Here is a 13,412-nt window from a genome sequence, read left to right as displayed (position 1 = left end):
CACTAGGGTTTCACTTTTCTTTTAACTGCAACAAACGTCATCAAATGTGGTGCAGTGGTTGCCGAGAAAAACGAATTCTCGTTTTACATGTATTTAGATAGGAGCACCCACGCTAAAGCTTCCTCTTAAGGCGGCGGCCACACAGCCAGCAACTTTCAACGTATTTCGCTTTACCACTGTTTGCCACCGCCTCCTACGGACCCACTCTCCATTCTACTACACTCTACCAACTCGTTCAAAACAGACGATTTTTAGAAGAGCATCATCTGAAAGCACTAACAAAATATGGGCGCGAATGATGGCCCAGTAGCACAATTTACGTCAGAAAGTTAAGCATTCGAGAACTGCGTGCTTGCAATCATAATACTAGTTTACCAAAACTGCCCTTTTGTCGCAATCATGGCCAAGTTTAGGCAAGTCAGAGGCTAATGGACGTTCTTTTTACCCCGATTTCCCTATTTCTTAGCACCTTGCTGCATCCCGGCGAAGCTCTCATTTCTACCACATATATTGTCATTAAAACAAAATAATGCAAGATGTTTTTAATGTTCTTTTTCCAGTGTCTGTGGACAGCTGTTTACGAAATTTTGAGAAAAATTAACGATGGGTTTTTTTTATTTTGATTTTTAAATACTGTTCCTTTTCGTCAAAACTTCACATTTGAGGCAAACTGTAAAAATGGAAATTTGTGCTACTGCAACAATATTCAGCAAAATTGTTAAACAGGTTAAGGTCTCATAGACCACCAAATTTCAAGAGGCTACATGTATTAGTTTAGTAGATAAAAATTCGTAAATATAGCAAATTTCGAAAAGTGTAGCAAATTAACAATTTTTTCTAAAACACTTCCGTTTTGCACAGAAGCCTCAAACAGCGCTTGCTGACTCTTCTTTACGTATACGTTTTACACAAGAAAATGCATTGCTTGTAGCCGTAATATTTTTGTATTTCACATTGTTGTGAATTTGCGAGAATGCCCGGTGCATGAAAATGGCACCTGCAACCTGAAGAATTTCGATATTTTTTTCTCCTAAAGTATCCATTTGTCAAAGAAGGCAAGTTCACTTTCGTACTACCGAGTGATATGCGCACAAAATATAAAATATTGAATGAAATCTAAAATATGAATTTTTGGACCCGTGTTGATCTCTCGTGGAATCAGACTATTGCGAGGAATACCCTCTAGTCATTTCCTTAGCGGCGCTACTAAATCGTAGTTGTGTCCTGCATTCAGCTTCTCTCGTCTATATATGTCATGATGACCGAACAGTCGAGCCACACGCAACGCCCAGTGAAATCGAGCGATAGCAGTTTGAACCAGAACTTCTCTACTTTTCAGTCGTGCCCGCGCCTTGCAGTTTACGCATTGCTCTATTATCCAGCCTTACAGTACAGTTCACGCTTAAAAAGGACACCTAACTAGTAATAAATGCGCCATCTCTACAATACTTCGCGATAACATTACCATCGCGACGCGTCGGGCAGAGATCCACGCGTAAAAGCTAGATAATCTGTAGACCTTCGTTACATAACTGAGCTTTAACAAGTGACGATAGTGTATTCAGCGCAAGGCTTGGGAGCGGTTTAGCTTTTATTCCAAGAAATGGTTTCCCAATAAAAAACACTTAAGTGACGTGGCTCTTCTTCGCTACGGTCGACGTCAGTGTTTTATGCTTTTCTTGCAATGTGCATCCAACGAGCTCGGGCGGACATTCTCCTGTAATTGGTGCTCCGGAACGAATAGAGTCGAAGCCCGAGTATGAGACGGGTGATGACGTGGCATGTGTGGACAAACGTTGGGCCGCGTCATCCCTGTTGTCATCGTGTTCTTTTCGCGCTTCAACTGTATCCGTTACGTGTACAGTGGTCTCGGAGCTTCTCTCTGGCGGGGTCGTGACCTACCGCCCTTTGCACAATGCGCGTTCTTTTTCTTTCACTCCAGGTGTACAACGGCCTCATGGAGCGGCCCGACTGGGAGCTGGCCGTCAAGATACCCATCGGCATCATCCCCGGTGGATCGGGAAATGGCCTGGCGCGCACCATCAGCCACGCCGCCAAGTGAGAGCCTATATAACCCGTACCTCGTATCGACCCGGCCGTATTACTTTCGGCGTTAGTGTTACCTTCGCGATAGTTAGCGCGGCGAAGTATAGACGGTCGAAAGCGTTCCTCGCACTGTGGTAGGATGGCGAGCTGGGCACAGCGCCAGAAAGGCTGCCGGCCGTACACGACAGCGCATCCATTGCCGAATCAGGCAAAATCTCGAGAAAGTCATCACATCCATGACAACTTCTGCTCGGCGAGAAAGACGACAAATCGCATAATCGAGGGCAGGCATAGTCAAAGAAAGCTTCACTTAAAAAACCCGGAGACTATCTACTCAGCATGTTGTAATGACATGTCAAAAAATTCACCTGGCCAAAACTGTAGGGGAACGTCCATCTTCCAGAGGCACTTGGGGAAGAACAGGGAGGAGACGTTGCCGGGGTTGTTAGAGGCATAGGCAACATCGCCGAATGCTAGATTACACTAGATACGGTTACGCATATCATAGTCCGTGGAGGCTAGGTGAATATTTTTTACGATTCCGATTCGAAGGGGATGTAATTAGGGATCTTCATTACCATCTTCAAATCATCAATCATTCCATTCAGCCTTTCCACCCGCCGCGGTAACTCAGTCAGCTAAGGCGTTGCGCTGCTGAGCACGAGATTGTGGGATCGAATCCCGGCCGCGGCGGCCGCATTTCGATGGAGGCGAAATGCAAAAACGCCCATGTGCTTGCGTTGTAGTGCACTTCAAAGAACCTCAGGTGGTCAAAATTAATCCGGAGCCCTCCACTACGGCGTGCCTCATAATCAGAACTGGTTTTGGCACGTAAAACCCCAGAAAGAAGAAGATTCAGCCTTTCCTGGTACAGTTCGGCCTCTCCGTGAATGAGAATGCTGGACAAATATCTGCAAGCTAGTATGGGGCACGTTACATTCGCATGAACTCACCCCCTATTGTCTGACTGCTACAGCAGGTTCCGCTACAATGCCTGCGGCCACTGCTCTGCACCGCGAAGTGGTGCGAAACACTGCGAAACAGCGTAGCGACCTTCTCTGGAAAACTACTCTGTCTCACGGTTGTATAAAGGTTACAAGCAGGGATAAGATGTCTCAGAAAGACTGGTCTACGTTTCGAAAGGTGAACCCATCTTCGTGAAAGGCTGCCTTTGACGAAGATAGGTCCACCTTTCGAAACGTAGACCAGACTTTTCGAGGCACCTCATCCATGTTTGTAACTTTTAAGCGGGAAATGCTTGTAGGGACCCGTTGTCGGCGACCTTCAAGTGACCTTGAGCCTAAAGCCAGAGCCGTTATCCGGGCACTCAAAACGAGAACATGCCGTAAAGTTGCGAGAACAACGCGAGATCGTCCGGGGAACCAGTCAAAAAGTTAAGAAAATGCGGTCTCTGGCCCCCAACCCTTTCTTTGTACAGGACCGTATTACACACGCTAGTTATTGCCCAAACAACATGCAAAAAATATTGCTTCCGAGTTTTTCCTCATGTTTGTTCACAATGTCACTCAAGCTGTAACTTCTAGTACGCTGAAGTTTTCTTTGTCATTTCCAATACCGACGTTCAAAAGGCAGATACAGGCTACCATACACTCGATTGTTGTCTGTGGGCGCTCAGACAGGGTTGCCTGCGCTCTTTCCAACGCTAGCGGTCCGTGAGTTGGCCGCACGTGTACAGCCGACCACCTCGACGCGACAAGCAGAAAAAGTAGCGTCAGACACTGAGTGCACTCCACAGTTGGAAGAGGAAAAGCGGTTGAAGGCGGCGGCACCACAGGCAGCAAAAGACGGCATATGGTAGCCATTTCATGCTTACATCGACTCTCGATTACGGGAGAACAAGCATTTTTTTTTATACCATGGTGTGCTGCTTCACCGGTCCGGACCCCTTCTTGATTGTCTCACGGTTTGGCACGCAGTGAGCCTTACGTGAGCGATCCGATTCTGGCGTCCACGCTGGCATCGCCAAGGGACGGGTGGCCCCTCTGGACCTGATGAAGGTGGAGACGCCGTCGGGACCTCTCTACTCGTTCCTGAACGTCGGCTGGGGCATCATGGCTGACATCGACATCGAGTCCGAGAAGCTGCGCGCCATCGGGGAGATACGCTTCACCCTGTGGGCCTTTTGGAGGGTCTTCAGTGAGTGGGCTATACGTTTCCTGTCCTCTCCGATATGTCACCCCCCCCCCCCCCTGCGTCCGTTTCGAAGGGGATGCCAGTGAACAATAATAACCTTCATCGTCGATGACGCTGCGTTCGGAAACAGGGACTCGACGCGGAAAATTTTTTTGCAATTGAATCGAATAGTTGTCGAATAATGAACGGCCGTTTTCACTAATATAAAATGATATTCGCATCCCTAGTATATGCTCATAACGTTGGCAAGCTTCTATCATTGCATTACGCGTTATGAAGCGTTGTTTATTAAAAGCACGAATGGAGCATTAGTATTAGATAAGCAGTTTATTCGCATACTCGGGGCTCATTGGTAATTGCGAACAGCATCGGTATAGCCGCAAAAATCTGGCTCTCTTAGTGACGCATAGCTTGCTGCGTGTAACTTTTCGTGGTTTATACCTACTATAACCTCCGAAATCAGTTTTATTGCATTCTTAATGGCTTCAATTTTGTGCTTGATCGCGTGCAGTTGGCGGTATGAAATATTCGGAAACTATCCGAAAAAAGTACTAGTATTTACGAATAGTGACATTTTGATTCGTTATTCTCTGATCTCGAATACAGTCGACTTCCGTTAATTCGACCCTTGCGGGACCGCGAGGTTTGGTCGGATTGTCCGTAAGGTCTAATTAACAAACGGCAATAAAATGAACCAGTTCAAATATTTTTAATGCTCCGAGTGGTTCATTATGTCTTTCTGTTTTTCGGTCTTGAAGTGCGACTCAACAGGCTTCCGCGGCGACGAGCGCCGACGTCTTTATAGGCTGCATCAGCGTCTGACTGCAAGAATAATAAAGATATGAAAAGAAAAGTAAAAGTAAAGTAAGACCACTTCACACCTAAGGAAACCGTAGCGCCGTCTGCTGAATTTGTTTTCCAGCGTTAGTATACGCGGTGTGCACAAGGGGGCGCCTGTGGCGAGTCGAATTAACCGAATCGGCATGCTTTCGTGTTCGAACTAAACGATATCGAGCGCTTTTTTTTTGTTTTGTTTTGTTTTACAGCGAAGCTGTATACCTCTAACCCCCCCCCAGTGCATTTGTCATGTTCGTGCACAAAAATAACCTCTTTCGTGAGCCGATCCCGGAGGTAGTGCAATCGTAGGCTAAAATATAAAGCGACGATCAGCGCAAGCGCGGCAGGCTGATGATGAATGTCGTGGTGCCGAAAACGCAGCCAAGCGACGAAGGTACAGTGAAATCAGTCGTTTCAAGGGGCCAAATTCCAAATTTAAGAAGACATTAATTTCTCGACTCAGAATTTGGATTTAGTTGCTCCGTGTGTGATCGACTGTGGTTCCAGGTTAAGTGCATTTCGCTTGTCCCTGGCCCACTCTTTGTAGGTGCACAAAGTAGTGGCGCAAGCCAAGTTGCAAGCCGTTGAAGCGTCTTGAAAGTGCATGTGAATGTCGCATTGTGAATAATTTCAAGCCACGTCGCAATAGGTCATCGTTGTGGGTGTCGTTTACAGCTTCGCTGTCCAACCACCTTCACAACGTGGATTGGAGCCCTATTTTTTTTTTTTTTTCATACCTCGGTTTCTCGCCGGGACTTTCCATGCGTTCGAATTAAGCGAAAAGTCGAATGAACCGAGTTCGAATTAACGAGAGTTGACTGTATTCGCACACCCCTATTTAGAACTCTCGTGCCTCGTCTCAGTTTTCGAGCGCCGCTTGCTCGTTCCGCAACGTTTTGTAGACCTGCGCACCTACCACGGCCGGATATCGTACCTGCCGGCCACCGAGAAGATGAAGGGCGGCAACGGAGTCATCTCGCGGCTGGTGACGTCACCGTCGTCGCGCAACGGGCCCTCGTCACCCCCTCCGCCCCGCAACCAGTCGTCGGGCGCCGACCTCGGCGAACTACGCGGCCAGAACGGCAACACGCGGACGTTTCACAGGTGCGTAGGCATTGTATGCGCACTTTGTTGGTCCGAAAGCGTGATATTATACTTTCTTAGTGTTCCGCTGTTGTTAGCGCAAGCTAGATGCGGTTTTAATGAAATTAGCGTTGTTTGGGAACTTCACGCGCTTTCAGGAGACTATCTGCCTATGTCTACCTAACCGTTTTCTCCTCCGACTTGGTTCGCTGGGTATGTGGCCACTAGGTGTGTGCCGCTCTTCAATGACAAAAAAAAAATAATCAGAAACATATCCAGCTCATGGCGGAATTGAACCCACGTCATGTATGCTCAGACAATTTTGCCAGAATTCACACACGCGCCACGCGCAGACTTTACGGCGGCAGCACTAGATGTCGCAGCCTGTTCAGTGGGAGTTCTGTGGTGGGAAGAGCGAGAGAGGAACCCGACTGCATACACGGTTCGTATATGACGCTTCTCTGTGACGGCAATACGGTGTGTCGCTAGATAACGTCGACGTTCAACGTGAGATGGGTTCTGCCGCAATTTTAAAGGTCCTTTTTTAACTCTTTGTTGCTCTCTTCTAACTGCTTCTCCTATAAGTCGTTCCTCTTTCATAATGACATTTTCTTTCATCCGAAGAGCTTGCTTCAGTACCTGCTTTAGCGGTGAACGCTATTTCCTGCAAGTACTGAAGCAATAAAGCTTTCGTTAGGGCTAGTTCCTTCATTCCGAAACTATACACAGATCTGCACGGATAACGACGGGACACGTACCACTGCGCGCGCCTGTCTTCGTTGTACAATATTTGCCGTTAGATGGAACACATGAGTCACCTGCAAATTCGTCCTTCTGGCAAGTACAGAAACGCCCTGCTTCGCATAAAAAACGCATTGCCCGTAGCACTGGCGATTTTGCTAGACCCTGTGCAGTACATTCACGTAGCTTTAGTAGGCATCTCGAACGCCAGCAAATCGAGGGCCGCACATTAGCGTTGTCACTGTAACAGTTGACCTGTACGTGTCCCTTCTTTGTCCATGTGTTCACGCCCTCTGCCCCCCCCCCCTCCCGTTTGTAACGTAAAGCACCACTTGGTTTATGTATTTAATTATTGTTCTTGGTGCGCTTCCATTTCCAGGTCTGATAGCGCTCCGGAAGGCCACCGCACGGACGATTACGTGACGTCACAGAACGAAGGGAACGACAGTGGCCTGGAGAGGGCTACGGGGCGCGCCGTGCCGGCTGGCACCGAGGACCACGCGACTCCTCTCACGGGCGAGGAGCTGCCGCCCGAGCTCGAACTGGTCGCCGACTCGGGCGTAGAGCGCGTGCCGGGTCCCAAGCCGCAGGCAAGCGCGACTTCCTTTCTACCTCCTTTCACTCGCCACGCGAAAGGAGCACCGTGGTGGCTCGGTCGCTATGGCGTCCTGCTGCACGAGCACGATGTCGCGGGTTCGATTCGCGGTCCCGGCGGCCTTATCTCGCGGGGGTGAAATGTAAAACGAAACACTCGTGCACGTAACTTAGGTGCAAGTGAAAGGACCCCAGGTGGTCGAAATTTATCCCCAGCCCTTCGCTATGGCGCATCTCATGGCCCCAATAGTGCTCCGGGACATTAAACCCCACGAATCGATCAGCTTTAAAGTAGGCAAAGGGAATTAGTCGCTGGAACTTGGAGACAAATGTATCAACAGTGGTCGAACAAGGGAAGCTTCGAACCAGAGCCAACAATCGTTTGACAAGGGTACCCGTCTTCGTCGGGAGCCCTGGCGAAACACCCCGATTCTGCTGCTCAAAGCAGTGACTCCGGACTTTGGGCCATAGAAGTATATTATAGGTCGTGACTTATACATCCGAATGTCTTGAAGGCGTTTTTGAGTTCTTTCCCGCAAAAAAAAAAAAAAATATGACGGCCCGTGCTCTAAATGTTGAGGCCGTGTTGCGCGTTAAACCCTGTATGCGCATTGAGCCAGGCCAGGTCGTCGGGCAATGCTCATCTGCTGGGGACGAACGCAGGAGCCCGCGCTGTCGGCGCCCGAGTGGTTCCCGGCTCTGACGGATCCAGTGCCGGAGGACTGGACCGTGGAAGAGGGGCGCTTCGTCATCTGCTACTCGAGCATGGTCAGCCACCTGGGCACCAACCTGTTCATCGCGCCCGAGTCGCGGTTGGACGACGGCATCGCCTGGCTGCTCATCATTCGTGGAGACGTGACCCGATTCCAGGTGCTCAGCTACTTCAAGGCGCAGGAGGCCGGCCAGCACGTGGACTTGCCCTTCGTGCGCCTCATACCGGTGCGGGCGTTCCGCCTGGAGAGCTTCTCCGATAGCACCATCACCGTCGATGGCGAGGCCGTCAAGACGAAGGTGGGGTCTTCGAAGGGAAACCTTCGCTTATAGACTTTCGTATGTGCTACAGTAAAACTTCTTGAGGCCTCCCAATCCGGGCCTGACACTCTGGGAGGGTCTTGACTTCTGCATCTTAAGGAAGTGTTAGGTCGAGATGTCTGAAAGAAGTCTTCTTTCGCGCGCAAGAAAAATGCAACTAACCCTGCTTTAAATTTTGATGTAGAGAGAGAGACAAAAAAAGGGTAAAGGAAAGACAGGGAGGTTAACCAGACTCCGGTTGGCTACCCTGTACCGGGGGAGGGGTAAAGGGATTCGACAGGAAAGAAAAAAAAAAGTAAGTACAAAAAAGGGGAAAAAAGGAAAGAAAAATAATCACACACACACACACACACACACACACACACACACACACACATACACACACACACAAAAAAAAACAGAACTGTTTCTGTGGGCATTGTCACGCAGTCTGCGAAGGCGTTCTAGTGAAATTTTTGATGTCAGCCCGCATTACACCTGGTACCTTGAATCGTGGGTCTTCAAAGAAACCTTCAAATATACTTTGATGTGACACAGTAAATCATTTTGAGGCGCCCGATCCGGGGCTAACTGTCAGGGAGTATCTTGAGTTTTACATATGGATATCTAGAAGTATAAGAAGTCCTTTTCACGCAAAAAAAAAACAATGCAACGAACCCTGCTTTAAATGTTGAGTCTGAATTGACGTGAGAGAGAGACAGTAAAGCTTTTTGAGGCCCCGATCTAGTGCTAAATATCAGGGAGAGCCAGGGGTAACAGATGCTAGTCACCTGGGCTCAAAGGACTGGAAACCTTTATTTACGGCCTTTCCCAGTGGTACGGCTCTGGCCGTGGCGTCCTGGTCTGGAAAAGTCCATGATCCCACAGCTGGTGCCGTGGTCCTAGCCCGCGGAACCCTAGTGGGAAGGCGTTTCGTAGATGCCCTGTTTCCTGGAAATAGTATATCTCAATAACTAGTCTTCTCTCTCGTCTTGAACCACTTTGCCACACATCTCTAACATTTCTAATATAGTATGCCGATATAAGACATCACTCTCTGGTTTCACAAGGGGCAACTAAGATGAAGTCAAATGCACAATTCGAGAAGGCATTCGCACTGTCCAATAGCCTTGCTAAAGCTTCTCGGATTGCACTATCGAATGAAAAGTGAGGATTTTATAATCATTGTAAAGGGTCATCGGAGCATAGCTGGTGCAATCCAAAACAACACTCATGGCGGAAGCAACTCATTCCGTGAGGTGAAATCATTTGCATATTTCGCTTCAATTGCAACGAGATGGTAGGGGACACACTTCGCTTAAAAAAACTCTCAATAAGCTCTCTCATATCCAAAGATAGCTCTGTCGCGCACCGCCTGTCGATTTAAGGGCGTGTAATGTGAGGGTTCGCAAAGCACGCAGGATGACTTCTTGGGGTCGTGATAGGTGCTTTAAGGGTTTGGATTTCATAACTTGCGCATGAGACCTAATGCTGTATTTTCAACTTCGTACTTTAAATGTACAGATGAAGTGTTTCATGAGTGGCTGCAGCTCGGTGGAAACTGAAGATGTGGCAGTCCGAGTCTGTGTGCTCGTTAACGGCCCAGCGGCAACGAAAAATAACTTTGGCGGAATTGGTATTCGATAAGTTGTATATACTACTGAAGCTATCTTGGCAAAACCAACAGGGCTGTTAATTGTCTAGTTTTTTCTTATTAGCAGCTTTTAGCTATTTCAGTGCCACTGAGGTATCGGTGCGTTTCCGCGTTTCTGTTCCGCGATGTCATTGACGTACCCGTACGTTCTTCACTCTCTCCACTCGGATACCAAGAGTGCATTTTTCATTAATCGTGTCATCTTTCCTTTCTGCACAGCCAAAAATAAGTAATTATGTTCATTTTGTAATATCGTAGAAAAAAAAGATCGCGACGCTAGGCGTACGTCACTTTCTTAAAAAAAAAAACACGGCACTGAAAGGGTCAAATAGCACACCTATGCAGACAACGTGTACACCTTGTGGTGAGCGGATATGACTATGGTTCGATCTCGTGCCGCCTGGCCAGCCGCGGGCAGTGCCTGATCTCGGAGGCCATGCTGAGTAGTCGGGTGTTAAGAGTTATGCGTCACTTCGGGCGAGCGGTAAACACTGCGTTTCCTTTAGTTTTGGTATCGAAAACGCCTACTTTTGCGACACTTTCGTGGCGCATCAACTCGTATATCAAGCCTAAATTTTTTGCACGGAAGCCTGTCTGTATCCACACTATCTGAAGCTTCGCTTTTTACTCTTCCCAAGTTTTTTTTTTTTTTGTTAACTGTCATTGCTTAATCGTAAAATTTATCGGATTCACTGATGTGGCATTATCTTTAAATATACCAGTACTCCACCACTGTTTCATCTTGTGCCTAAGTAACGCGCTTTCTTTTTTTTTTTCTGCCTGTATCATTCTTGCAGATTCTGCAGGCCCGGGTGCTGCCTTCTCTGGGACGAATTCTGACTTTCTAGGATTCTACGAGACGATGTGATTTTAGACGCATCGCCAACAGGGACAAGTACATGTTTGTAGTCCCTCTGGGAAGCGTGCCAGAATTGTCTTGATCTGCCAACTTTCGGCAGTATAGCTTTTTGAAAAGTTTCTCAAAAGCCAATCATGTTCAGCGGCATGCGAGCTAAGTTTTTGTTCAAGTTGACCAGCTATCGACTCAACTGCCTCCTCTAGTGCATCCCCGAGACCGGTGGCCAGTGCAAGAACCGTGTGTTTGTGCGCGCCTCGCGAACATTTGTGTGCAGTTTCTTTAGGAGCGCAGATCGTTCCACGACGAAGGAAATAGACACTTGTCTATTGGTGCAGATGCTACAATCTTCATTCCAAGGGCAGGGATCAAATGTAGATTGTGATGTTTTAGTACGTGCTGACCTGACGTCACAGTACATGACGTGGGAATGGCACGGTCTTGATGGTTTGATATTTACGTTTTTTTTTGTGCTATGGTTTTGGTTGAATGGGGTAGCGTTCCTTCCCTACCCCAAATTATTTTTGCGACTTTTTGCGATTTTTCCCACTGCCGAGTAATCCTTTTTTATCTCGGAAATTTCGTGGTAGTGTTGACCTCTAATCCCCGGAACTGTGATGGCCCAACGATCCTCCGAGTCTTCCACCGTGCGTGTACTGGGTTTGTGCTCACATTTCTTGTACTACAAGACTGTGTTTGCCAGCGAACATACGCCGTTGTAGAAGCGTCGCTGTTGCTGGCGTACCATCTCGCATATTGAGTATCTTAAAACGAGTGAGCACTGTCGTCATCTTTACCAAGGATCGGTCTCTTATCGCTTCGACTTCTAATCTACTGGTATTGCCCATTGCGTATTGCCCATTGTTGTTAACAGCTGTCTGTTTCGTGCACTGACCTTTGGCTACCCGTGTCACTGGACAAGGGTCCTCTTTCTCCAGAATTATAGGAGAATGAACACTGCTCGAAGAACCCTGCATAGTGCTCAAAACTCCTAGCAGTTGCACCAGGCTCTGTTATCCGCACTCGCGAAGCTTGCACGTGCTGTTGATTTCGCGATCGGTTTTGCATACGTCAAGTCTAATGCAAGCGTGTCCTAAAAAGCTGCCGTCAGGGTGCGCTGGTAACTAGAAGCGGCTTAGAACATGGCCTCTGAGATGGGGCGGTGCGCGCTGCCCGATCTCCGAGGCTATGTCTAGACGCGGCAAGCTCCTCTTCACATCACGTGACGGCGCTTCGGCGCAGTCGCGAGATGCGTCTGGGCAAAATTGGGCCGTTGGTGCTGCAATACCTGTATGTTTGTGCATGTGTGCGTTGGTTAATTTTGCACTCAGATGGCTCTACGAAGGGTACGACGGCTACCTCGACCTACAGATGTGACTGTTCGACGTACTTTTCGATGATCCTCCGCAACGGTGTGTGTTGCAAGATGACGGATAAACTGCGTACAATACCTCCCCCCCCCCCTTTATTTTTGCGCGTGTGTGTGAGAGTATGTTAACGCTTTTACGTGAAAGACATCACGTGACTGCGGAAATGATGATGGGTGAGGAACGGTAACCCGTTTGACGGCGAAGTTGCCTGGTGCAGTGGTGGGGTGTGGTCGATATATATATCGGCACTGACTATTGTCTCGTAGAGATGTATATTCAAGTATTTTTTACAAGTGAGTGCGAAGGATCGCTAGGGGCATTCGTGCGAAACTATGCCCTGCGCGACAAAGTGAGAATAAGGAAGACTCTGTTGTAACCCCGTGGATGTGTGCATATTAGATTAAACGCAGTGACCGTCTCCAAATGCACAGGTGCCTTCTCGACCGGTGGTCTCTGATCTTCCCGTATTGTCCGTCATGAGCAGCTCTATATGTAAGGACGAAATAAATCGATTGATGAATACGCTGTCACATCGTATGTGTGTTCATCTTGTTAGTAAGTGCATGCACTAAGAAGTTTAGTCACTTAATGTTATGTCATAACGTGGCAAACTAAGTGAAATGAAGAAAACGAAGCCTATAACTCTATGGTTGTGGTACCGTTACTGTACCACCACCCCACGAGCGAAGTTTATTGCCTAGCTGGCAGGAAAGTTTGGTTATAACCCAACTATCCAGGTTGAAATTAAGCTTAAAATGTATACTGCTAAATGAACAGTATAGGCAGCGGAAGTATCCTTTTAAAAATTTAGTGGCGATTAAGCGGTAAATGCGAGAGAAATGCATTAGTATTATGTCGCACATATTTGAGGTCCGGGATCCATAATTTAAACCGTACGTTCACCATGTTGCTAAGTGTTATTCAGGAACTTTATCGACACACGCCCAGCCTCTTCGAGAGCCGAAGTATAACTGACGGTGGTCTGGAGCAGACCACTGTTAGTTGCACTATATGTATGTATGTGTATACATACATACATACATACATACATACATACATACATACA

At 47.8% G+C, this 13,412-nt stretch overlaps 1 protein-coding gene across 5 annotated transcripts in view; it reads left to right on the top strand.

Moving 5' to 3' along the window:
- The window catches only part of LOC119454031 (sphingosine kinase 2-like), a 94,489-nt gene extending 81,613 nt beyond the window's left edge, over window positions 1-12,876 (top strand). The window contains exons 6-9 of one of the 5 annotated variants that reach the window (XM_049667631.1): window positions 5,940-6,141; window positions 7,241-7,451; window positions 8,119-8,466; window positions 10,918-12,876. In XM_049667631.1, the coding sequence (XP_049523588.1) occupies window positions 5,940-6,141; window positions 7,241-7,451; window positions 8,119-8,466; window positions 10,918-10,968 (812 nt within the window). In that variant the 3' untranslated portion in view covers window positions 10,969-12,876. The remainder of the gene's footprint in view (window positions 1-5,939; window positions 6,142-7,240; window positions 7,452-8,118; window positions 8,467-10,917) is intronic. The other 4 variants (XM_049667630.1, XM_049667628.1, XR_007467018.1 and 1 more) reach the window with 4 other exon arrangements.
- Window positions 12,877-13,412: the final 536 nt, after the last annotated feature.

This window comes from Dermacentor silvarum, chromosome 5 (assembly GCF_013339745.2).
Source record: "Dermacentor silvarum isolate Dsil-2018 chromosome 5, BIME_Dsil_1.4, whole genome shotgun sequence".
NCBI lineage: Eukaryota > Metazoa > Arthropoda > Arachnida > Ixodida > Ixodidae > Dermacentor > Dermacentor silvarum.
This window is presented reverse-complemented; position numbering and strand designations above follow the sequence as displayed.